The 26196-nt window shown below is 47.2% G+C and overlaps 2 protein-coding genes and 1 long non-coding RNA gene across 5 annotated transcripts; 1 reads left to right on the top strand and 2 right to left on the bottom strand.

Annotated features, from left to right (window-relative positions):
* Nucleotides 1-382: 382 nt before the first annotated feature.
* LOC123124159 (zinc finger CCHC domain-containing protein 10) lies at nt 383-10049 on the bottom strand. The gene is made up of 3 exons (XM_044544828.1): nt 9594-10049; nt 8758-8840; nt 383-1062 (listed from the first exon to the last, which is right to left on the bottom strand). The coding sequence occupies exons 1-3, from the start codon at nt 10047-10049 to the stop codon at nt 783-785; spliced, it is 819 nt and encodes a 272-aa protein (XP_044400763.1). The 3' UTR covers nt 383-782.
* An 8189-nt stretch (nt 10050-18238) lies between these two features.
* LOC123119194 (mitochondrial metalloendopeptidase OMA1) lies at nt 18239-20658 on the top strand. Its single transcript, XM_044538905.1, has 3 exons — nt 18239-19156; nt 19283-19368; nt 20364-20658. The coding sequence occupies exons 1-3, from the start codon at nt 18488-18490 to the stop codon at nt 20635-20637; spliced, it is 1029 nt and encodes a 342-aa protein (XP_044394840.1). The 5' UTR covers nt 18239-18487; the 3' UTR covers nt 20638-20658.
* A 405-nt stretch (nt 20659-21063) lies between these two features.
* Nucleotides 21064-24146, bottom strand: LOC123119195 (uncharacterized). 3 transcript variants are annotated; one of them, XR_006458530.1, is made up of 3 exons: nt 21693-24146; nt 21356-21589; nt 21064-21269 (listed from the first exon to the last, which is right to left on the bottom strand). It is a non-coding gene; the product is annotated as an uncharacterized lncRNA (long non-coding RNA). The 3 variants fall into 3 exon arrangements; XR_006458531.1 differs by having other exon boundaries at nt 21356-21772; nt 22215-24146; XR_006458529.1 differs by having other exon boundaries at nt 21356-24146.
* Between the last annotated feature and the right edge of the window lie 2050 nt (nt 24147-26196).

Genomic DNA, 26196 nt, shown 5'->3' with positions numbered 1-26196 from the left:
ACTCGGCTAAAGAACTTCAGTTATGTTTCATAGCTGCATTTTCTTTCCTTTTGCTTCAGATAGCAGCTGTTGCTGGCAGTTATAATATGGGCAGAACATGTTGATAAATATATTTTTGACAATTTATATGAGTGAGCTCTAATATTTTTTTGATATTTTACGTAGATGATAAATCTTTCCTTACATACTGATAAAAATTGTTAGAGTTAAGCACGAATCCAAAATTGCACGGCACGTGCATGTGTGTCCTAGTTTGGTTAGTATTGCAAACCGAGTAGGATTAGCAGTACTACACCAAGTAGGATTAGCATTAGGCTATGTTTAGCATATATATATATATGCGTCTACTCCCAGCCCTTGTAATATCACAATGGAAATAGCAATAAAGAGAAAAAGCCAGGAGCGACAAGCCCCTGTAGCTATCATCAAAGTCTCCTGATCAGTTTATTCCGTCGCCAAGTATCCTAAGTGTTTCGCCGACTACGCTGAAGTTGATCGATCAAATCGATCTAGCTAGCTTGTACGAGAGTCCCGGCTAGACACGCACGTACGCTGTTCACAGGGAAGATCAATCAAGCTGTCGGTTTGCTTGCTAGCTAGCTTGCACGTACTGCTCCTGCTGTTTTGGTAAATTGATCTATCGATCAAAAGCCAACAAAAATTGTCTCTAATATGACAGATGTTGTGTAGCCTTACTCCATTTTCTTCTCTTTTTGAACTCGATTGTTTTTGCTCCTTGGTTCCTCAAAGTTTGGATTGTCTTAGTCGCTTTCTCTGGCTCTTCAAACTCGGCGCTTGTAACCACGCTTCTTGCCCTTCTCGTCGGAATCAAGTTTAGACTCAGATTCCGATTCCGAGGAGGAGGATGAAGACGTGTTGTCCCTTTGGTGCCTTCTCTTCTTCTGCTTCGCCTTGCATCGATGATTTCTATCCTCCGAGTCCAACGAACTGTAGCTTGAACTGCTGCTTTCAGAAGAATACTCACAGCCACTCGCTGATGATTCGGAGTCAGGGTCAGTGTGTGACACCGAAGCACGATGTTTTCTGTTGGAAATATTAGCACTTTTTCGATTAAACTAATTCAAGAGTAAACAGTAAGCATGACATAAAAGGTATGCATCTCATAGCTATACCTAAGCATACTAGCACATACAGAACATATAAGCGAACCATCTATGAGCAGCACAAATACGGCTAGTACAAGTACGAGTAAGCGAGGGATGAATAGATCGTACCCTCCGGTTGGCCAGGCCAACGCGGAGGCGGCAGCAGCAGCTGCCGACATCGTCGGCGGCCTTCTTCTTAGCGGCGGCGTCGTAGGCCATGGTGTCGATGCAGGGGAAGTAGGGAACCAGAGGCGAATGGAGTTGGGACGGATCGGGAGCAGTCGCGTCGAGACGCTCCCCAAAAATCTTATTGCCGTTCTCCTGGGTAGGATCTCGAACGACAGGGTTCCGGAGGCACCTGCTCTCCCGACCAACCGTGCACGCGGTCGTCGGGATGGGGTCACCGGAGGCAGCACAGAGTGAGGAACAGTAGATGACGGCTACGTCACGCGAGAGGGAGGGAGTGAACCGAACTAGGTTACTCCACTGGCCAGAGACTTCTTATATAGTCCGTCGGGGAGGAAGCCGTGGGCGTGGCGGAGGCTAAATCTGGACGTCGAACTCGAGCTTTCAGGCTCGGCTCGGGGTCGCCCAGGCTCGGCCCGAGTTTGATTCGGCCCGAGAAACAAAAAGGTCGAGCCGAGCTGCGTTATTGGGCTTGTTTCGGCCTCGGGCCGAGCCCAGCTCAGCTCGAGCCAGCCCGTGAGCTCGTCCAACTCTACAACCCAAAGTGGCCCAGCACCAGTCACTTGACCTAGCGCTCTACCTCACCCCGAGCAGCACTCATCCTCTTTCCCCCCAGCGCTAGGTTAGCCAGCCTCCGCCGGCCGCCGCCATCGTAGTTCCTTCTGTCGCCGATGACACACACGCCGCTTGTCCAGATCGCCCAAGGAGCCATGGAGAAGAAGAAAGAGAGGTCATTGACCTCCATTCTTGGGAAGGAGCCAGCGATTGGAAAAAAGAAGAAGGGCAGAAGCAAGACCCCCAGCTCCATGGACGCCGGCATCGAGCCGTCCGTTCGCTCCAAGGCCAATCCAAGCATCGTCCTTGTTGACCCGCTTGTGAGGGCAAAGCAGCAGGCGCGAGCACTGCCACCCCGCCTCCACCCCCGCCTCCGCCTCGGTGATGTCCAAATTTCAGTGTACTTGCTGTCCAAACCTGTGTGTATTTTTCTGTCAATAGTTTCAGACATTCAGTGTTAATGCTGTCCAAACTTGGGTGTATATGCTGTCAAAGTTTCAGGCTTTCAGTGTTGATGCTGACCAAAGTTAGCACTTGGGTGTATTTGCTTGAGTATTTGCTGTCAAAGTTAGCACTTAGTACATATAAATACTACTATATTAGAAAGAAAGGGAGTAGCCTGCACGCTGATGTGCAGTGCACACGAGCTGCCGAGTTGGACCGAGCCAGCACACAGCTCGGGTCGAGCCTGCTACTTAGGCTCGCCTGAGCAGTTAGCTCGGGCTGGCTCGGCTCGTGCTGGGCGAGCTAATGGCTGGCTCGGCCCGGCTCGCGTCCAGGTATAGCGGAGGCCCACGACCGAGTCGACCCACTCCCGAAAAGGGATTCGTCGTTCCGGCAAGGGTCGCACTCCACAGTCCAACGTCTCGGACAGTGGCCCACCTGTTAGCAACTCGTTAATTAATCCCTGATTAATTAATTCGATCCCGAGCGGCAAAAATAAGCTTCGGTTCGGCTCATTCCTGCAACCCGCGGCGCGCGCGTGTTGTGACGAGGCGAGGCGGGCGGCGGCGGAGGAGGAGCGCACGTGTACCACTCCTCTTCCCAAGCTCCCAATGGCAAGTGGTAGAGCAGTCCTTATAAAGGGGTCTCAAGTCTCGTCAACTAGCAAGGTGAGACTAAACTTCCCACCACTTGCCATCTCATACACGGGCCTCAAGATTAACCAGGGATTAGTGTCTTATATGGGCCTAAGCCCATCCATAATCCAACAATCCCCCACCAGATCTCGAGGCACATAAGTTTGTCAACTGTTCCAAACAATGTTTGATATACCAGAATTTGCAGTGGAGACTGTTAAGTTGAACTTCCACCTAGATCAACAGGATTAGACTTCTTCACAACTGAACAATGGACTATGCCTTGAATTGTCAGTTTGGCATGCAGAAGTTTCGCCTATTGTCAGCTGATATGTGGATGCCGAAGGCTAAACCCCACGGGTGAAGCTTATTAGTCATACTCCGTACCTTCTCATGAGCTTACTAGAGATTACCCAATCTCATAGACTGTGACCAGCAGTCGGGCTCACATAGGTGTGTTCCTCCAAAGAATGCTCTGTAGGTTAGCATCTTGTTTACTTTGGAACATATTAAGAAGTCAGCTTGCCTTACAGAATTAAGAGTATTGTGCATCTCCAACGGAGTGGGTTAATCAAGGATACTCTCCTCAGTTGACCGCTGGATTGTTTTCCCAAGTCCTAATTCACGGGATCTCCGATCACATAGGTTGGGTTACCCCCATGGAAACTTACGTGGGTCTCATACCCATCTCCCTCGATGCATTCTCTATCACTATCCGTGATAGCCCTTTCGTAAAAGGGTCTGCCAGATTCTTAGCCGTCTGGATATAATCCAACACTATCACTCCGGAGTTTCTTGATTTTTTGACAGATTTCAATCTTCTTCTTATGTGCTTTGTGGATTTCATGTTATCCTTTGAACTCTTAGCCTTGGCAATCACCGTTTGATTGTCACAGTTCATAAGGACATCCGGCACTGGTTTGTCAACCACCGGCAAATCCATCAAAAGCTCCCGAAGCCATTCTGCTTCGACGCATGATGGTCTAATGTTGTGAGTTCTGCTTCCATAGTCGATCTGGTTAAGATCGTCTGCTTGCAAGACTTCCAGGAAACAGCACCATCACCAAGTGTGAAGACATGTCCACTTGTGGCTTTCATCCCATCAGCATCAGATATCCAATTCGAATCAGTATACCCCTCAAGTACCGTCAGGTACCCAGAATAGTGAATTTCATAGTTCGTAGTACCTTGCAAATAACGCATCACTCGCTCAACAGCATGCCAATGCACATCTCCCGGATTGGAAACAATCCGGCTCAGTTTGCACATAGCAAATGAGATGTCAGGACAAGTAGCACATGCTAGGTACATCAGTGAACCAACCACTTGAGAATATCTCAATTGATCTACAGCCGTGCCTTCGAACTTTCGAATCCGCACGCTAGGATCATATGGTGTTGCAGAAGGTGTGCAGTCCGAATATCCAAATCGGCTCAAAATCTTCTCAACATCGTGGGATTGCAAAAGTGTAATTTCACCCTCAGAATTTCTCAGTAGCTTGATGTTCAAGATAACATCAGCCACGCCCAGGTCTTTCATCTCAAAGTTATGAGATAGAAAAGCCTTGACCTCCTCAATGACCTTGAGGTGGGTCCCAAATATCAGTATGTCATCGACACACAGACACAGTATAACTCCTTCGCCCCCACCATAGCGATAGTATACACATTTGTTAGCTTCGTTCACAACAAAGCCAGCAGATGTGAGAGTAGTGTTGAACTTCTCATGCCATTGCTTAGGCGGTTGTTTTAGGCCATACAAAGATTTCACTAGCTTACACACCTTTCTTTCCTGACCATTTACTACAAAGCCATCCGGCTATTGCATGTAAATTTCCTCGTCTAGCTCTCCGTTAAGGAAAGCCGTCTTAACGTCCATCTGATGAACGAGAAGACCATGCGAGGCAGCCAAAGCGAGTAACACTCGAATGGTTGTCAGTCTAGCCACAGGTGAATAAGTGTCGAAGAAATCCTCTTCTTCTTTCTGGGTATAACCCTTGGCCATAAGCCTAGCCTTGTACTTCTCAACAGTACCATCGGGCCTAAACTTCTTCTTGAACACCCACTTACATCCCAATGGTTGACAACCATAAGGACAATCAGTGATTTCCCATGTCCCGTTAGCCAGGATGGAATCCATCTCGCTACGGACCGCATCCTTTGAGTAGTCAGCATCAGGAGATGCATAAGCTTCTGAAGTGGAACTGGGAGTGTCATCATCCACGAGGTACACGAGGAAATCATCACCAAAAGACTTTGCAGTCCTTTGTCTCTTGCTCCTAACAGGAGCTTCCTCGTCATCCTCCGTGGAACTCTCATCACTTTTATGTTCATAATATTCCATTGGAATGGCAGGTTCAGGAGTCTCATCAGATTCCAGTCTAGAAGTGCTTTGCATATCTCTCATGGGGAAAATATCCTCAAAGAATGTAGCATCCCTAGACTCCATAATCGTACTGACCTTCACGTCATGTACATCAGATTTCATCACTAGAAATCTATAGCCAACGCTATGCTTGGCATAGCCAAGAAAAACGCAGTCAACGGTCTTTGGTCCCAACTTGCGCTTTTTGGTTATCGGCACGTTGACTTTCACCAAACGGCCCCAAGTGCGCAAGTAAGAGAGTGTAGTTCTTTTCTTTTCCCATTGCTCATAGGAAGTGGTCTAATTATCCTTTATGGGAACTTTATTCAGGACATTACATGATGTCAATACAGCCTTCCCCCACCATGCCTTGGATAAACCCGATGTATCTAACATGGCGTTAACCAAATCAGTTAGAGTACGGTTTTTCCGTTCGGCAACCCCGTTTGACTGGGGTGAGTAGGGAGGCGTCCTCTCATGAATAATACCATGTTCCGCACAGAATAAATCAAACTCATTAGAAAAGTACTCTCCACTACGATCAGACCTGACTCGTTTTATTTTCTTCTCAAGTTGGTCCTCAACTTCAGCTTTATAGACTTTAAAGTACTGTAGAGCCTCATCCTTAGTATTTAACAAATACACATAGCAGAATCTAGTGGAATCATCAATCAGAGTCATGAAGTATTTCTTTCCACCTTTAGTCAACACACCATTCATCTCACAGAGATCTGAATGTATGAGCTTTAATGGTGCCAGGCGTCTCTCCTTCGCAAGCTTGTGAGGCTTACGAGCAGAGGCGAATCTACTAGGGGGGCTTTAACAGGCTTGAGCCCCCCCTCCAGAACTGAAAGAAAGTTTTTTACTACTAGTCTCAAGGCCCAACTCAGCCACATGCCAGCCCAACCCAACATATATTTGCATGATACAGACTTGCATAAACTTTGAGCCCACCCTCTATTTTCTGTCTAGATTCGCCACTGCTTACGAGGTTGCTTAGCTTGCACACACGCATGGCACTTAGAACCTTTGGCTAAAGTGAAACTCGGGATTAAGTCCATCTTAGCTAGCCGCATCATACAACCGAAATTTATGTGACAAAGACGTGAATGCCAAACCTCAGATTTGTTCATATTAGAATGAATTTGGTTCACGACTGTATTACGGAAATCCTCCAGGGAAAGGCGGAACAAACCACCACAATCATATCATTTTCCAAAAAATAGTCCATAACGAGATACGACTACTTTGTTAGACTCAAATACTAACTTAAACCCTTCTTTACATAGAAGGGAGCCACTAACAAGATTCTTCTTTATGGCGGGGACATGCTGCACGTTCTTCAGTTGCATGATCTTTTCCGAAGTAAACTTCAGATCTACCGTGCCAACACCATGAACAGAAGCATGCGAGCCATTCCCCATCAGGACGGAACAATCTCGTGCGACCTGGTAGGAAGAAAACAAAGACACATTAGCACATAAATGAATATTGGCCCCAGTGTCAACCCACCAATCGGTGGACTGACAAACTGAAAGTATGGTAAACAGATTACCATACCCAGATGCCGCATCATTGTTGCTCAGAGTGACATTCACAGACTTGGAGTCCTGTGCTGACTTCTTGTACTTGTTTGGGAACTTGTTTGTCCAATGTTCCTCTGAACCACAAGTAAAGCAGCCATCTCTCTTTTTGTCTTTCTTCTTACCCTTCTTCTTAAAGGTAGTATTCTGCTGGACAGAGTTCTTTCCCTCGAACTTGTGGAAGCTCTTCTGCACCACATTGGCGCGAGAAGAACCCTCTGCCCCTTTCACGTCTGAGTCCTTTGCTCTTGAGTTCTGCTCAACACTGAGATGACCAATGACATCCTCAACAGAGAATTCACGTCTCAAGTGCTTGAGAGAAGTAGCAAAGTTCCTCCAACTAGGAGGGAGTTTTGCAATAATGCAACCCGTGACAAATTTGTCCGGTAACTCACACTTCAGGAGCTCCGGCTCCTTAGCAATGCACTGTATCTCATGAGCCTGGTCCAATACATAACGGTTCTCAACCATCCTGTAATCATGGAACTGCTCCATGGCATACAGTCCACTGCCAGCATCAGTTGCGCCGAATTTGACTTCGAGCGCATCCCACAAGTTTTTGGCAACCCCCATATGAATATAGGCGTCAACCAACTTGTCTCCAATCACACTCAGAACTGCTCCCAGAAAGATTGTGGTTGCCTCCCTAAACGCCTTCTTCTGTTCAGGAGCAATCGTTTCTGTGAGGGACACACCACCAACCCAGAACACGTTCATCGTTTTGAGCCACAAGGTGGTCCTAGTCTGCCAATGCTTAAAATGCGTCCCGGTAAACTTTTCCGGTTTCAGAGTAGCAGCAAAGCCTTGAACCGAAAAGTGCCTAAAATAAGGTTTTTGGATTGTTGGAAATATTAGCACTGTTCCGATTAGACTAATCCACGAGTAAACAGTAAGCATGGCATAAAATGTATGCATCTCATAGCTATAACTAAGCATACTAGCACGTACAGAACATAGAAGCGAACCATCTATGAGCAGCACAAATACGGCTAGTACAAGTACGAGTAAGCGAGGGATGAACAGATCGTACCCTCCGGTTGGCCAGGCCAACGCGGCGGCGGCAGCAGCAGCCTCGGCGTCGTCCGTGGCCTTCTTCTTTGCGGCGGCGTCGTCGGCCATGGTGTCTATGCAGGGGAAGTAGTGGAAGTAGAGGCGAACAGAGTTGGGGACGGATCGGGAGCAGTCGCGTCGAGACGCTCCCCAAAAACCTTATTGCCGTTCTCCCGGGCAGGATCTCAAACGACAGGGTTCCGAAGGCACCTGCTCTCCCGACCAACCGTGCACGCGGTCGTCGGGATGGGGTCGCCGGAGGCAACACAGAGTGAGGAACAATAGATGACGGCTAGGTCACGCGAGAGGGAGGGAGTGAACCGAACTAGGTTACTCCACTGGCCAGAACCTTCTTATATAGTCCGTCGGGGAGGAAGTCGTGGGCCTGGCGGAGGCCCACGACCGAGTCGACCCACTCCCGGCAAGGGAGTCGTCGTTCCGGCAAGGGAGTCGACGAATCCCGGCAACGCAAGTCAGCCCACAGTCCAACATCTCGGACAGTGGCCCTCCTGTTAGCGACTCGTTAATTAATCCCTGATTAATTAATTCGATCCTTAGCGGCAAAAATAAGCTTCGACTCGGCTCATTCCCGCAACTCGCAACTCGCGGCGCGCGCGTCGGGACGAGGCGGCAGAGGAGGAGGAGCGCGCGTGTACCAGTCCTCTTCCCGAGCTTCCAATGGCAAGTGGTAGAGCAGCCCTTATAAAGGGATCTCAACTCTCCTCAACTAGCAAGGTGGGACTAAACTTCCCACTCCTGTCATCTCATACATGGGCCTCAAGATTAACCATGGATTAGTGTCTTATAAGGGCCTAAGCCCATCCATAATCCAACAATTTCCTGTTACTCTTTACCTTCTTTCTCTCAGATTTCTCGTTCTTCTGCTTTGCTCCCGTCAGCTTCGTTTCCTCCTGCATCTCCTTCCGAAAAGGTGTGGTAGCTCCCGGGACTCCCGGCACCCCTTTATCAAACCGTGCATTCTGGCTAAGATTCGTGTTGGTTCTGACTGGAATCAGGCCATTTGCAGTGCATCAGACAACTTTGTCAGCCTATTTTATTCTTTAATTAGGGTGCATGTATAGGACTGAACAGCAACACCTTTTTCCAGAGAAGTTCCGGACAAATGCGGCAGGTCATACCACTGTAGTCATGTGACCTCCCAATCCCATGCCTGCTCTAGCGTTGATCGGCCCAATGCAGCATCCTAATCCTCTCCTATTTTGTTTATTGTTTTTACTAGTAAGATGGAACAACAGCGCAGTTGACTACAGCGTAGTATTCTGCTCTTGTATCACCTCTCTCTTCTCTCTCCCTCACTCTCACACACGCAATGCCTCTTTCTGCTCTCTTTTCTCTCTGACACAACTGCTCTTTCTCCCTTCTCTCTCATGGCACCTCTCTGAGAGATAAAAAAAGCGCCGTCTCTCTCCTGTGGTCTCACTCCTAAGAGCATAAATCTTCACACATGCAGAAGAGCCAATGGTGTGCAGTGATGGGATGTAACAGAAGGTAGCTCTCTTTCACGTGGATACAGTGGCTCATGCATGCGTCAGTTTGCAGTAATACAAAGGATTGTAGCACTGCAAATCAGAAGTTGTGCCAGACCAGGGATCGGATCACGAAGCGGGACAATCATAACGAACGGTGAAGATAATGGGGTGTCCAGACACCGGGTACTGAAAAAACAGTCTCATCTCCTTCTCAAGATCAGGGTTCACGAACTGAGAGCAAGCCGGCAGCGACACTTTCTTCTTCAGCCTGGGGTTCTTAAGCTGCTCCGTCCTCGAGGGTCGCGAGATGTAGACCCGTTCGTTCCTGCACTCATACGTCCAGTGCCCGGGCTGGAAGCACTTCTGACATTGGCGACCAGAGGAAGAAGTTGGTACGGCATTTGGCCTCACACCTAGCCTCACAGGCTGCTCCGTGCTCATCAGATACATCTTCCTCTTGGCTTCCTTCCTCTCTTGCCAGTGGCTTGGCCCCTCTTCCTTCTGCCCATAGGCATTGACATTGCGGGCAGCAGCTTCCGCGGCACGTTCAGCTTGAGCCCTGCTCAGTCCCTTAGCATTTGAGACGGCCCACGCCTTTATCCGGTCTGCCGCGGCCTGAGAATTATTTCCAGACATTTTGATGCACCCAAGAAGAAAAGGCTGTATATAAGACAACCAATCTCAGTATCCTGCAAGGAAAACAAGCTCTATTGTTCAGTAGTGGAGTCTGGAGTGAGGTCCCAAAATAAAGATCCAGTTAACAAAACTATCACAGGCAGAGATTCCGACCCTCTTTTTGTTGCAACTAAGTAAGCGGTATTCTACATGCATGGTAATGAAGATTTCATGTTGTCGAGCCGTTAAAGATGGCATTGTTAAACTAAGGAACATAGTGTAGTGTGGCAACTCAAAAGTATTCAGTAGCCAACACAAACAAACGACAGACTATTTGCATATCCCTTAAACGACTATTAATTTGCTGCACAATACTTACAAAACAACAAAGCCGACGACTGAAAACAAGAACTTGTATATATAGTATACACAAGGGAATAAGTCAATAACTAGTAAGTTGGTGTTCACATATATAGGTTAAAATTGGACCTATATATGGAGATTTTGGGGCAACTTATCAATCGACCAGGCTAAATACAAGTCAATTGACCTAAGTCCTGTGACCCAACTCGCAATCTACCGCCGCCACACCCCAATCCTAGGTGCCGATCTAGATGGTCTGTACTGTGACGGTACGCCTAAAAATTGTGGAGTTGTGCGGGGTCTGACTCAACTAATCTGAATGCCAGGATACCCGTACCTCGAAAACAGACGGCCAGCTTGCCGACGGAGTGGATACAGGAGCAGGGAGCGCGATCAGGCGGATCGGGGACGTCGATGGCGCGGTGGCGACGAGCGTCAATAGTGAGGGGCAAGGCGGTATCGAGACGGAGGTGGGCCACTCTCGCAGGGGCTATGTCTCGCCCGTAGGCCACCGCTAGGCGCCGGCGCACCGGCCAAAACTTTCGGCCGATCCAGTCATAGCCGCTCGATGCGAGCCGCGCGGGCGGTTGGATCTAGAGAAAAAAAATCGCCCCAGATTCTTCTTCCTCGGGCCCCCGTGGCGCATCTCCGGCGAGCCCCCCCCCCCCACCGGCCGCAGCACCCGTCGTGGAGCTCGTGTTGTTCCTCGTCCTTAATTTGCCGGTCGCAGCAAAAAATTCCACCGGTCGTAGCAAAAATTCTTGACGGTTTCAGCAAAAACCAATAAAACGTTGGTAGAAAAATTGGAAAAAATCGACGCCATTCCAACAAACCAAAAATCTGATGGTAGCAAAAATTGAAGCTTGTTCCAGCAAATCGAAACGCTAGTGGTAGCAAAAATGAAAAAATCGAGCGCTGGTTCCAGAAAAATCAAGAAGCCGGTGGTAGCAAAATTTGACACTGGTTGCAGCAAACCACAAAACGGTTGTAGCAAAAACAACTTGTGGTCCAGCTAGGAGCTTCTCTAGTAGTAGCAAAAAATGCACAAGGTTGTAGCAAAAAGGGTACAAGGTTGTAGCAAAACACATAGTCGCAGGGTCTCGACAACCTCATGAAAAAGGATGTAACAAACGACCGTGCCGGCAGTAGCAAAAAGCCAAAACTGTTGTAGCAAAAAATTGGTACAAAATGATTCCAGCAAAAAACATGGCAGCAAAATTTGGTTAGTTCCAGCAAAAAACGAAGACGGTGGTAACAAATTAGTACACTGGTTCCAGCAAAAACAAACATGGAAGCAAAATCTGGAGTTGAAGAAAAAAGCTTGAACGAAATGATTCCAAAAAGATGCAACCAGTTTAGCAGAAGCTACAACCGGCGATTCAAAAAGCTACAACCAGTTGGCACAAAAAATCGGGCAGATCTTCTTCCGCCATGGCTACTGCGCGGGGTACCGGGGGGAGGGGAGAAGGGTTGCCGGAGTTGCAGCCGCCTCGGTTTCTTGTGGCCGCTGTGGAGGTGGTCGTGGCTGCGGCCTTGGAGCTGTTCCGCGGCAGCGAACTCACACGGGATGGAGCAGGCAAGGTCATGGTTGCTGCAGGGGAGAAGAGACAGAGAGGAAGAGGGGAGATTGAGGAGGGAGAGAAATAGTCAAGGCAGAGAATAGATGAGTATGTGGATGGATAAGAAGGGAGAGCAGGCGGTGCACGGGTCCCACAGAACACGTCGTCTCGAGAGGATCCAGGGACCGCTCGATCTCTCTTTCATCGTACGTGCCGCGTGCGACCGGCCCAATCTTCGGCCGGCGCACCGGCCACAAACGTTTCCCAAATCCTAATAGGAATCGCCTACGGGCGAGCGAATCGGGCTGGCCCATTAGGAGGAAATCGCACGCGAGCACTCACGTGTCGTTGCAGGTTGCTCGCTGTGCTTCGGTTTTCTTCCTTTTTTTGTTGTTTCTTTTGTTTTTTCTTTTGTTGTTTTCTTCAGTTTTCTTTTGTTTGATCGGGCTTTAAACATTTTTTAATACACATTAACATTTTTTTAAATATGTGATATACATGTTTTGAACAATTTTTTGGAATAAACAGTAACATGTTTTTCAAAATACACGTTGTACATTTTTAAATGGCAATAAAAAATTCTAAACTCCATGATTTATGTTTGGAAACTTGTGAATATCTTTCAATAAATCACGTACATTTTTATAATGGATATAAAGATTTTTTTAATCTACCGGAACTTTGTTTACATTGTATAAATATTTTCGAAAATGTCATAAAAATTTGAAACACTATTTTTCTTTAAAATGTTGCGTACATTTTTAATGGATGAAACATGTTTTTTAACATTATGCAAACATTTTTTATATTTTCTTCAAAATGTGACAAACATATTTTTAAACTTGTGAACATGTTTTGAAATGTAACCTACATTTTTCTTGAATGTATGAAACATTTTTTCGAATTATGCAAACATTTTTAGAACTTCTAAATTATACAATTTCTTTTCTTAAATGTGATGTACATATTTTTAAGCATATGGCCTTTTTTTTAAATGTCACAAACATTTTTAGTACACATAATTAACATTTCTCTGTACACGTTTTAACATTTTCAAGTGCATTATTAACATTTTATTCGTAATTTATGTAAAGCATTTTTGCAATACATATATTTATAAATATTTAAAAAATTAAAATCGAAAAAATGAAAATGTGCATAAAAACGTAAGATAAAAGAAACACGAACACACTATGAGAAAGCGCGCGGTAAAGACCGGTCCAACACGTGCTTCCAACGCCGGCCCATTGATGCACAGTAAATCTCTACTCATATAAAAACCACGGTTGGTGATGATGATGTGCCTGTCATCTTTCGTTCACAACCATTCTATCTATATCTAACGCACACAAAGCAATCAGTGGCACTTCTGCAAAAAGACCGACCCACTATTCCCTCTCAGCCTAGCCCTTGCCCCACCTTATCCAACCACCTAAAATGGGGAAAATTTGCCGGGAGAACCTGCAGCTCGCCAGCCGGCAGCGTCAGAGCCGATATGGTGCGGTGGCCGTCGCCAGTGCCATCCGCCCTCGGATCCTCTCATGCCTCCCTCAGCTCCACGGCCCACCACCACCATGACCCCCGCCTCACCGTCTCCTCCACCCTTTACCCGTATCCTCTGTTGTGACCTCGGAAGGCAGACCGCCGACGCCGTCCCTCCACCGACGCCTCTCCTGCCTCCTTCTCTACCAGACCAACGCCACCGACAAGCATCACAACCACACCCCCTCCTCCTCGTCATCCCCTCGGCGCCCCCTCCCCCCGCCCCGTCTCCTCCCACATAGGCAGGTATGCCGCCGGCGACGTCCCTCTGACCAGGATCACTAACTAATTAGGATCATTTTAAGGCAATAGAGGACATGGTATTTATATCGCTATTAATTACCTGGGTGAGATGGGTATGGCCTGGGCAGTGAGCTCCCTTGCCCTTGTTCTGCTCCTTCTTCTCCTTTTTCTGGGCAGGGGAATCAACAAAAATTAAGACGAGAAATTTCACAAGGGGAAGAAAGAAGAAATAGATAAGGAGAGGAAGGACCCTCAAAATATTGTGCACTAACATTTCAGCAAGTACCAAAAACAAATTTGATCCACTCATTGCTTCCTCAATATATTTCTCTCAATTGTAGCAGGTAGCAAGGGAGGAATCACATATGTATAGAGCATAAGTAAAATGAGCCAACAAACATCTAACTTGATGAAAGGTTTGTTTGAACTTTGAGTGTCTTGAGACGAAAGATAAGAGCAAGATTGATTTTGCTTTACACACAAGCACTTGACAAGAGAATCATTTCACTACTCACAGACTGAATCAAAAGCAACTAGCTAACACTTAGTGTTTCTATCTTCTCTTCAATTTAAGCAAGCATGTAACCATTGTATTTGTATTAACATAAAAAAAAAGTGGACAGTAGCATCTGAGTGTTTTTTCTCTCTCTTTAATTTAAGAAAGCAGAGATGTAGCCGGCAGGGAGGCATGGAGCCATCAGGAATGTATGTACCAAAACAGAAATGAATAAAACCAACATATGCATGCAATGCGCAAACCTAATATCATGTTTTAGTACTGACATATGAAAACTCTAAATTGGAATTATCATGTCATGTGCAGACGTAATATTCTGTACTTCTATACCAACATACTGTCAAAAAGTAAAATAATTCAATGGGAAAAATTGCCCACACATGCCTGCCTCGCCTCGTCAAGATGCGCGCGCGCCGTAGTTTGCGCGAATGAGACCAGCTCACACGTATGCGCTTTATTTCGCCGGTTGGGAAAGGTAAATTAATCTCAGATTAATTAACGAGTCACTAACTGAAGTGTCACCGTCCGAGACGTTAGATCATGGCATGGACTCGGTCGTGGGCCTAAGCTCAGACACATCTACCCGGCGGCCTATATATTGGAGAGTTGGCTAGTGCGGCCGAAACACACACTCATTCCCTCCTCGCGCAACCCTAACCGTTATCTAATGTTCCTCTCACTATGCCACCCCCGGCGATCCCATCCCGGCCACCATGTGCACAGTTCATCGGGAGAGCAGGTGCCTTCGGAACCCCGTCCTTTGAGATCTCGCCCGAGAGAAGGGCGTTAAGGTTTTGGGGAGCCTCTCCGCACGACTGCTGCTGATACGTCCCCGACTCCGTCCTCATGTGCTTCGACTACTTCCACTGCATCGACCCCATGGCCGACCATGAAGCCGCCAAGAAAGAGGCCACAGACGACACCAAGGATACTACTGCCGCCGCGTTGGCCTGGCCTGATACGCCTGAGCCAATTATGTATAAAGACGCCATCTAAGTATCTCTGTGCATTGGTATGCTTGAACCACAATGTTATCAGGATCTATAAAATATGCCACATAAGTATAATGGTTTTAATGCTTGGTCCGCATAAGACAATAATTTCTTGTTAATCCTTAAGGCCCATGTAGGTCTATGGCAAGTGGTGGAAAGTTTAGTATCATACTGCTTGTGTAGGAAGAGTTGGACTCCTTTATAAGGATAGCTCTACCACATGCAATTGAGAGCATGAGAAGAGGAGTTGTACACGTGCGCTCCTCCTCCACTGCCCGCCTCACCTCATCAAGATGTGCGCGTGTGCCGCAGTTTGCGAGAATGAGACCAGCTCACACGTATGTGTTTTATTTTGCTGGTCGAGAATGGTAAATTAATCTTAGATTAATTAACGAGTCGCTCACTGAAGTGCCACTGTCCAAAACGTTAGACCGTGGGCTCTTCATGGACCCGGTCGTGGGCCTAAGCCCATGCCCATCTACCAGGCGGCCTATATAGTGGAGGAGTTGGCCAGTGCGGCCGAAACACACACTCACTCCCTGCTCGTGCAACCCTAACCGTTATCTACTGTTCCTCTCACTGTGCCGCCTCCGGCGATCCCATCCCGACCGACCATGTGCATGGTTCGTCGGGAGAGCAGGTGGCTTCGAAACCCCGTCCTTCGAGATCCTGCCCGAGAGAAGGGCGATAAGGTTTTTGGGAGCATCTCCGCAGGACTGCTCTTGATATGTCCCGTCTCCGTCCTCCTGTGCTTCGACTACTTCCATTGCATCGACCCCATGGCCGACGATGAGGCCGCCAAGAAAAAGGCCACGGACGATGCCGAGGATATTGCTACCACCGCGTTGGCCTGGTTAATCAGAGGGTATGACTTGTCAATCCCCTATTTGCCCGTTCATGTGTTAGCCGTATATACTGTGTTCATAGATGTTTCGGTTCTATGTACTCTACATGCTCACATGTTTGAGTATCGGTATGAGTTTCATATTGTGATTGTCATGTTTATTATCTACTCGTGGAATAGATTAATGAAAAAATGCTAAATTTTCCAGCACGTAACACAAATATTTCGTTCACCTTTGAAATTTTGGAAATTTCGTCCATTTTCTTCCCTTGTAGTAGTGCTGGGTTTCTTTCGGACAGCGTAGAGCAAGAGCTAGGCCACATTTCGGTTTGAGCTAGCTAGCGCAGGCCCCGATCGATCACTATTTGATACGACCTAGATGTATTTTTTATTTTTGATATTCTATGTACTGCTATCTTGATGGTTGATAAGTAGAATGAAAGCTTTCGTCGTAAAAAAAAGGAAACGTTTGGGGCCGGGCACCGGCCGAAGCTTCAGCCGGTCCAGTCCACGCGCGTACGCCGCGACCCACTCGCGAGCAACCACGTGGCGCTGCGGATCTCGCGGATCTCATCTCGCGACCCATGGGTGGGCTGCGCTGCTTCCTCTCTCTCTCATCTCGCCGGTCCCTACCTCAGTTGGCCGTCCTCGTCGCCGTTCGCCGCCCCCGCCGGCCGTCCTCATCGCCGGTGGTCACCCGCGCCGGCCGTCCCCGTCGCCGTTCGCCGTCCTCGCTCGCCGGCCCCGGCGGAAGCTGGGACCGCGTCGTAGCCTGCTGCAACCGGTGCTCAGGAGAGCTGCCATCATGGATGGCGAGCATGGTGACGGCGAGCTGCGAGGACGGCGGCGCTCGCGCTGCAGACATGGCGGAGGCATTGCAGAACCTGCCGCACGCCCTCATGCTACAACCGTTAACCAAAATGCTTCAAACCAAGATGGAAAAAGCTTCAACCAGATACATCAAAAGCTGCAAGCAGTCATTGGCATGGCGGAGTGCTACAACCGTCGACATAAAATGCTACCACCCTTGATGAAAAAGCTTCAACCCGAAACGATAGAGAAAGCATTAACCAAGGCTGCTACAAAGAAAAAAGCTGCAACCGTTGATAGAAAAGCTTCGACCATAGATGAAAAAAGCTACAACCATTGAAAAAGAAAGCTACAACCATACACTGCATAACCAGAGAAAGTTGCATCCGTTGTAGAGAAAGCTTCAATCGTATGTGTGAAATGCTTCAACCTACAGTCGAAGCTTTTCTGAAAACGATGGAAACTTTTTTTTTGTGTTTGCTACACCCATGTCTTTTTTTGCTGCAATCGGCAACCACAGAAGCTACATACGGTTAACATTTTTTTGCTACAATGACGACGGCGGGCTGCAGCGGTAAGCTATGGCAGACTACACCCACGGTGAATTTTTGCTGGAACCGGAAATTCAATTCGCCAGTGGTAGCAAAAATCTACTACGGTTGCAGCAAAATGGCATCATCGTCATCGCGGGATCGCAACTGAGATAAGAAGTTTGAAGCTGCAGTTTTGCTACATGCTTCAACCGGCATAGATTTTTGCTACAAGTGGCATAGCATTTTGCTACAACTAGCGTCACGTTTTGCTACAACACACAGCCGGCGTCGCGGTTTTGCTACAACTAGCATCGTTTTTTGCTACAGCCGGCATAATGTTTTGCTACATCCATCACGGCCGAGCTGCGACCCAGCACGGGTTTCTGTTCCGGCAGCGAGATCCAGCACGGGGGGCAGGGGCGGATGCTGCAACCGGTCGCCGGCGAGCTGCTACGGGCTCGCAACGGGCTGCAACCTCGACCGGCCGTAACCATGGCCGCACGCTGCTGCATCCATGGAGGTTTCAGAAACAAACGAAGACGACATAGGTGAGGGCGGACGACCAGCGGCGAGGGCGGCGACCGTAGGCGACCGACGGCGAGGGGACCGGCGGCGAGGAGGCGAGGCGAGGCGGTCGGCGCGTGCTGAGGCGTCGACGCGCACGAGGGGACCCGTCCTTTTCCCCGTACGGGAGGTTGAAGAAGGAGGTGAGGGGAGGAACGGATCTGACGGTGCAGGGGACCAGATCTGACGGCCGGGGCTAGACCGGCCCAACCGTTGGACCGGTGCGCCGGCGCAGATCACTGAAAAAAAAACGAGCGGAGGCCCCGATCACTCCGATACGGCCGGGCAGTCCGACTCGTGGACCCACCCACACCGTGCGTGCACGGGGCTCCGAGTCGCCAAAGGCCACCGTTAGCCTGTTATATATAGTATAAGTACGTAGCTAGGATCGATCATACTACTTTCAAACACGACAGGCGAAGAGCCTCCTACTCGATCGATAGAACCCGCGCCTGCAAACTCCCATAAGAAGCAGCGTAGGATCCATCGACCATGAACCGTTTGTGGTGCTCCCTCTCCCAAATCCTCCGCCGTTGCAGAGCGCCGGCGGCCGCCCCGCAGCGCCTGCTTCACTGGTGTTCTTCCGCCTCCCGCGTCACGCCTGCTCTACTCCGTCACCCAGCGTCGACTGTACTTCGTCGGCAGCTCCGTTGGTACCACGACCCTCGGAAGGTCGCCATGGCGACGGCGATCGGCTTGAGTGCCACGGTGATGGCCACATGCGACCGCGAGGTCGTGCCCTGCACCAACCGCTCCCACCTGGTCGTCCTATCTCCCCAGAAGGAGCGCGACCTCGGCGAGTCCCTATTCGACGAGGAGATGGCCAAGCACAGGCATAAGACGGTCGACCCATGCCATCCGGATAGCGTCCGCGTCCGTCTCATCGCCGAGAGAATCATCCACGCCGCCAACCGTGGCCTGGGCGTCTACGACAGCCGTGACGCCCCCATGCTCCGTGTCACTCAGAAAGGAAACAAGCCGTGGGCACCGCAGCCACACACGAGGCACCTCCATGGCCTCAACGGCAGCTGGGAGCTGGTCCTGGCCAGGCATGAAAACGCCACTGTAGGCTCCGCGCCCGGTGGCAAGATTATAGTCTTCACCGGACTGCTGGACTGGTATAAGAACGACGGCGAAATCGCCTTCGCTCTTGCACATGAGGTACGTACCCTAGGGGTTTAAGCCTATGTACTCGTAATACGTAGTGCAATGCTGGGTTGATGTGTTTCTAGCTAGCAAGTGGATTCAATCTAACGACGTACGTTGTTGTCGCTCATTTTTGCTTAGGTTGGGCACCTGATTGCAAGGCACCAGGCGGATATCATGAGTAGGCTGTGGTTGCCTGCAATCCTACGTCGGAGCTTCTTACATCGGTATGTATAATAACTGCTTCACTTTTTTTTTCTCCTAGATGTCACATTAATTTTTCGTGTTGATTATTATATTTTGTGATTAAAATTTAATTAGATTGAAAAATGTCATTTTTTATCTAAAAAATAAAAATATTATGGTTGTGTGCATGACCGCATGCAGCGGCGGAGGGTTTTCCCCTCTTTTCGATTTTTTTTGTTGTAAAACTTAAAAGCTGCAATGTGTAGCCATGTCCTTTGTTCTCTACGTAAATTTGTTGAAATCCATGATATGCAAAAATACAGAGATGGGGAGGCAGATTATGTGAAACTTGAAATTGTTTCTTTTCTCACTAAGGGGTAGAGCTAAAGAATTGTTACAATTTTATTTATCTAAAAGTAAAATTGTTTCTTGGAATAAGTGTAAGGAACTTTTTATTGGAAAGTGTTATCCTCTTGCTATTACAACTTAGAGATGCTATCATGATCTTTAAGCAAAGTGATAATGATCATTTAGCACAATTCTGAGAAAGAATGAAAAGTGATAATGATCATTCCAGTTTTAGCCTAATACATTTTTGAGGTTCCCTTTGACCATGTGTTAGAATAGTAATATATCACATGTGTGTTCCACAAAGCATATCGTTAGATTCATATTTGAAAAGAGTTTCTAATGATATAGTTTTTATATCATACATTTCATGTATTGTTAATCTTGTCAATGGTCAAACGGAACCTTGAAAACCGTATTAGACCCTATATATATGGATAGAGGGAGTATCATTTTATTTTGAAAATTGGTCGTCCTGATTACTGAGTAATTAAGCCAATCCTCACCACATGGAACTTTGTGAGTTCAGCCTTAACTAGTATGGTAACGATCAGCCCCCCCCCCCCCCCCCCCCCCCCTCATGGGAACTCTTTTGCAGAATGAAATTGCTTACCTTGTTTAATATGAAGCACATGCAAGGATCTCATGTTAACTAGAATCTCTTCATGATTGTCTCTTATGTATGTAGTATGGAGATAGAGGCAGATCGCATTGGAACCTTACTACTTGGTGCTGCTGGTTTCCATCCACGCAATGCCCTTGCATTCATTGGGAAGGCAACCGAGATTGTAGGAGATCATACTCTACGGAAAGAGATCCTAGAAGCTGATCATCCTCACCCCAAGAGAAGATTGTGGCATTTATCAGACGCCAATACATTGGAGGAAGCGCTGGAACTGTACAGAGAAGCTACTGCCATGGATAAAGTAACTCAAAAATATTTCGTCAACCCTACAATGTAAAGTTATACCGTTCAGGGTGAATTCCACAAAAAGTTTGGCAAATGGTATTTTACATTTAAAAAGGGAAATTTACGGTGCATTATATATAGTACACAAAAGGGGGTGTATTATCTGGGTGATCCAACGGTTGAAGCGATTTGTGTCGTCTAAAAGCCCAAGAGCATCATTGTCCAATAAAAAAATTCGGCCCAACTGTAATTATATGATATCTATTAGTGTGTTTGTATTTGAATTTGGGTTAGCGGTCCCTCGTCTCCATACGCCGGGTTGACCTCACTCGCTGTCAGACTCCCTCCTCCCCCTCTCACACCGCATAATCCACCTCCCAGGCATGTCCCCTCGGGTTCTGCGACGCCAAATTCACATACTCCACATAGGCAGTTGAATTCTTGCATTGCATGAATTTTCTTAGAATTCTTCCAACTCTTTCCATACCAGATGCCAAAGACATCTCCCAATTGTATTAATTTTAGAAGTTATATCCCTCGGTGAGAGTATTTAAGCATGTTCTGATAGATTCGCACATACTAGTTTCTGTTGTCCATGTTGAATAGGCATATAATGATTTTCGGAGAGCACAAAACCGAGAATTCTTTGCTGGCTGAACATGTGGAACGGAATTGTCATGTGACCTGGTAAAGAATTTCAAAATTAGAAATATAGAGGTCAGGATTTACAAACTCGTGACAGAAAATTTGTAGGAAGGTAGAGGATTTACATATGAGTTGCCGGTGCATGTTTGCTCGTCGGCATCATTTTTTTCATCTATTGGCATAGAAGATGACAAGCGTTAATTACCTGTAGTGGAATCATCTGAAGCATTAGTATGCACTGATTGAGGTGATTGTGGTGAAGGCATAGAGTGAAACTGAGCAATATCAAGGGAGGAACATCGGACAGAACATCAAGTGAATCAAATGAGACATTGGTAGAATGAAGACTGATGTGTCATCTGAAATAATGTTAACAGGGGGAGTAAATAACAGAAAGAACCGTCATAGAAACAGGGCACGAAAGAAAGATACATATGACACAAATCACACGAAAGTATGTACCCTTCAAATTCTTGTGAAACTCTGTTGTAGTCAGCAGTGTCATTAGGATCAGGTTCCCCCTCATGTTCATCATCTATCGGCTGTGAGCAGATATGAGTATAATTTACATTCTCTTGACAACCGAAAAAAGTAAGCAAAATAAGTGAGAAAGAAAACTAAAATTTTAGAAAAATCCAATTGGTGATCAACATTTGTAGAAATGACTGGAATAGAAGTCTGTACCGAGAAAAAAGTTGAGACAATCTATTATATTCGTTACTGACTGGCAGAGGTATATCAGACGAAGTTGGACTGGGAGGCATACTCATATTAGAGAGCGAAGACATTTGGTCTAAACTAGAATCAGTATCACAATCAGCACTAAGTTTAGAATGCATAAAATTTTGAAAGCTACAGTACATGATGACATTAAGAACTAGTTAAGTAACACGAACGAAACTTAAATGCAACAAGTTTTAGATAACATAACTTGAGGATGCAGAAATAAACTACTTATATGGAAGGAAAATATTTCAGAATCACCTAGTATGTTGATGTTGTATTCAGAATAAACTCACATATCCATTGGCACTGAATCGAGAGAAGGCACAGATTCAGATTCCTGAATCTGTGGGTCTGTAAAAAAAAGTTTGTTGTGAAAGACAACCATATTCCCCAGTTGCCGATTCAGAATCGTGTGATGATTGAATGTTAGTAACATCAAAGTAGTCCGCACAAAGTGAGATAGTAAACAAGACTTTGCATCAGATAACCTGAGGTCTGCAAATCTGTATCGATAAAATGGCAGATAGAAAGATAGGAGTGACCTATGTGACTAAGTAAGAATAGTAGTAGAAGAGAAGAAGTAACACAATAAATTACCTGTCGAATTGCAACTTTAATCCATTAAACTCCTCTCGAAAAGATCCCATATTGATAGTGCACAGAATACCCACAGTAGGTGAAGCAGCAAAGCAAAGAAATTACATGAATGTGAAGGGAATAGAAAGAATCGGATGAGAGAAGATGAAACAACAGTGGCGATGTACAGGAGAAAAAGAGTTCTTCCAGATTAAAAATGTAGGACAGGAGTAAGGAGATGAACAGGAAGCGAAGAAGTAAACATATAAGGTCCATCCGTAGTCAAAGAAGGGATAATAAAAATAGTACATACCACGTATCTGTACACGACCGACATGAATACTCGACCGTATTCTGATGTATATCAACTACCAGTGGGTTTTCACAATTTTCCAGTACACACAAGTGCATGAATCACGACGCGAACGGTCGCACTTACTGGGTCGTGCAAGTGTGTGCCTCCGCTCTTGCGCGCCCCTGCGCATTTTCGCGCACTCTCACTCACTCCACAGTCTCCTCTCTCTCATATGTGTGTGGCTACAACTTGACCTTTAATGGGGTGTGGTATATGAACTACTCCCTCCGTCCCATAATATAAGAACGTTTTTGACACTAGATGTTCTTATATTATGGGACAGAGGTAGTAGAAGGGTAGGGCGCACTTTGCTGCGCCGTTGGTGTTGTTGGATTTCTTAAAAAAAAAAACTCACTTTATTTCCAAATATGAGGTGTATTGTTTTTTTTTGAAAAATCAAACCTTTTAGGTTTGTTCAAATTTGTAGAGAAATATATCAAAATCGATAATGTCTAATCTGTATGATTAGATTCATCATGAAATGAATTTTCATACTTTTTATAATATTGTCGATATTTTTTGCTCTGAACTTGGTCAAAGTTAAAGAATTTTGACTTTCGAAAAAACTAATACCCCTTAAATTTTGAAACTGGTGAAATATTTAGTTTGGCGGGTAGGGAGATGATGGAGTGTATTTCATTTTTATTTATAAAATGCGGCGATTGATGGGTATTTCGTGGTGTGGTTTTGTGTTATCCGCAAACTAACGTAAATTTATGTCGGGAAATTTCTGCGTTGATGGCTGCATGTACTATATTGGTGCTATAATATCACATGTTGTCACTTCTTTTTTCTAGGCAATTGGAGGGTGCATGGGATTGAGATGTTTTTGTAGGCTGGCTGCTACCGATTGATTTGAAAAATTGTTGACCCGATCAAAATCGTAAACCCAATCCACAATTGAAAACCTCAATTGAATGAAAAAGATTCAAAATTAGGAAACATAGTGAATTAAAAGAATTAAATAGGAGAGCTCCTTGAGAAATTGTTGACCCTGTCAAAATCGGGTGACCCAATTATAAATCGAAGACCTTAATAGATTGTGAGGCCTTAAAAATGACGAAGCACTAGTAGAACCCTCGTGTATTGCCACGGGTGATTTTTTTTTATTACACCTATGAATAAAATGCATATTAAATTTCACACATATAGATTTTTATCTGATTGCGCATATAATGTATATCATATTTCATATATGCGCATATGCAATCTACATTTTTATCAATAAATCAGTCAACATCTTCTTCTTTCTCCACCAACTATCTCCACAACCCCGGTCCATGTTCGCCACCTCATGAGGATGGAGTAAAAAATTACTCCACTAACCGTTATAAGGGATCGGTCAGGTGCAGTTTAGAGGAGAAAAAGGCCAAATATACTCCCTTATGGCCGGATAAGGGATCGGTTAGAAATGCCCTAAGAGCCCCATGTGTGCAAACTGCAGTCGAATTACTCACCTCTTCAAGTAAATTTAACTTATATGGCACCATGCACCACTTTTCTCTCCTTGCAGCCTCCGTGTGAATTGCAAGATAAAGTTTCCCCTTCTCAAGCTCATCCACTTGGTATGTGCTGCACTCATACAGTATATGCCCGAGCTGCTCGAACGTAGCCCGTTGTATATCTTACCAGCATGATGCTCCATAGCTAAGTTGGCTTTATAGAGAGGTCTACCCTGAAATGTAGATGAACCAAATTAGTAACTAGCTTAGTATTACACATTTACTCGAAAATATCAAATAAGTCTTGCTATTCGTGTCCGCTTCTCCTCATAGTTCTCCTCTGCTTCCCTGTCAAACTGAAGTCTCATGTACTTCTTCACAACATATGCATTGGACAGAACATAATTCGTCAGCATAATGCACCGGCCTCCACCACCTGTGTCATGGGGTATATTCGAACGGTCGCGCCGGGCCCAGACGACGCCACGGCACCTGTGTGCCACCGGTGTAGTCGAAGGGCATCACCAAGCATAGAACTCCACAGAGCACACCCCAAACATCACAAAACCGGGGGATGAAGACAACGCCATCAAGATGGAGAACGACGGGAAGCGTCGCCGCTGTCTCGGCCAGCAGCAGGCCGACCAAGGATTTCTCCCCATCCCCGGTCACATCCGCCACGCGACTAGCCACAAAGCAGCCGCCAATAGCGCAGGGTAGCGCTGGAATGGACGGCCCCAGATCCAGGTGAATCCCACCGGCGGAGCAACACAGGCAGGCACCCTTGACGCCGAGGGCACCAGCGAGGACCACCGGTGCAGCGCCCCCCGGGGGAAACTAGGAGGTGGAGGGCTCCAGAGACAGGAGTCACGACGCCACCTTCGTTTGGTGAGCGCACGGAGGAGCACGACGACGACAAAACGGGCGGCAACAGAGGTGGGAAGGCGCGGAAGTTTTGATCCGCGGGGAAGGTGTGACGTCCGGCAGACCTCGACGACGGCGGACGGATGAGGGCGGGAGGCGGCGGAGGCCGGCGCAAGGCGCGGAGCAGGGGAGACGGGGCGCAGCATCGAGCCCAGCAGGCTACAGCCGGTGCAGCCGCCGCCGAGGCAGCCACGAGGCCTGGCCACGGGAGCCACCCCGTGGGCGCTGGATGCCCGCAGCCGCGGCACGCCGGCCGGATCTGGAAGGAGGGCGCCGGCCGACGCCGGGGAAGCGGAGCAGAGGGAGCACGAGGCCAGATCTGGAGCCCCGACGCGGGTGAGGGAAGGGGCAGCAGGACCCAGAGAACGACGCTGGATGGATCCTGCCGCCGCCAGCCTTCGCGGGGCTTTGCCCGGCGTCGTTTTGCCGGCGGCGGCGAGGCGCGGTGGCCGGAGAAGAGGCTGTGGCGGTGCTTGGCGGGGGTGCCCGCCCGAGTCGCCTCAGAGAGACGACGCGGGGGAGGCGTGGTTCCTGATGCCCAGTCAAATTAGTTAGTGCCAGACTACTCACTTACAAGGACCGCAAAGCCAAATCCCTAATCGAGCGCAGCCAGCTCCCTGCTCCGCCGCCGCTACCATTGGGGGAAAACGGATCGAGCGGTGCGGCTGTTACGAAAACTAGGTGATACCCCGCGCGTTGCTGCGGTAAAGTATGCTATAATTTTTTTTTAAAATTAAATAACACGTAAATATATATTGTAAAAATGAATAGCTCAATGTTAGATGGCAGCAACGAAGATAAATTAGCCACCCTACAGAGCTCCTTAAATGGCAACGATGGTACGCCACTATTGTTTGGTTCTAACGTTAGTGTGCAATGCCAAATACCAATACGATCTATCAATGAGTTACTACACTGCCAGCTGTACAATATGGTGAAATGT

Source organism: Triticum aestivum, chromosome 5D (genome assembly GCF_018294505.1).
Source record: "Triticum aestivum cultivar Chinese Spring chromosome 5D, IWGSC CS RefSeq v2.1, whole genome shotgun sequence".
NCBI classification, from domain to species: Eukaryota; Viridiplantae; Streptophyta; class Magnoliopsida; order Poales; family Poaceae; genus Triticum; species Triticum aestivum.
This window is presented reverse-complemented; position numbering and strand designations above follow the sequence as displayed.

Coding starts and splice junctions, on each gene's coding strand:
- LOC123119194 (XM_044538905.1), top strand. CDS start 18,488: ATGAACCGTTTGTGGTGCTCCCTCTCCCAAATCCTCCGCCGTTGCAGA. Junction 19,157..19,282: donor CCTTCGCTCTTGCACATGAG/GTACGTACCCTA, acceptor ATTTTTGCTTAG/GTTGGGCACCTGATTGCAAG. Junction 19,369..20,363: donor CGTCGGAGCTTCTTACATCG/GTATGTATAATA, acceptor TTATGTATGTAG/TATGGAGATAGAGGCAGATC.
- LOC123124159 (XM_044544828.1), bottom strand. CDS start 10,049: ATGTCTGGAAATAATTCTCAGGCCGCGGCAGACCGGATAAAGGCGTGG. Junction 8,841..9,593: donor GACTGTTTTTTCAGTACCCG/GTGTCTGGACAC, acceptor TTTCGGAAGGAG/ATGCAGGAGGAAACGAAGCT. Junction 1,063..8,757: donor GTAAAGAGTAACAGGAAATT/GTTGGATTATGG, acceptor TAATCGAAAAAG/TGCTAATATTTCCAACAGAA.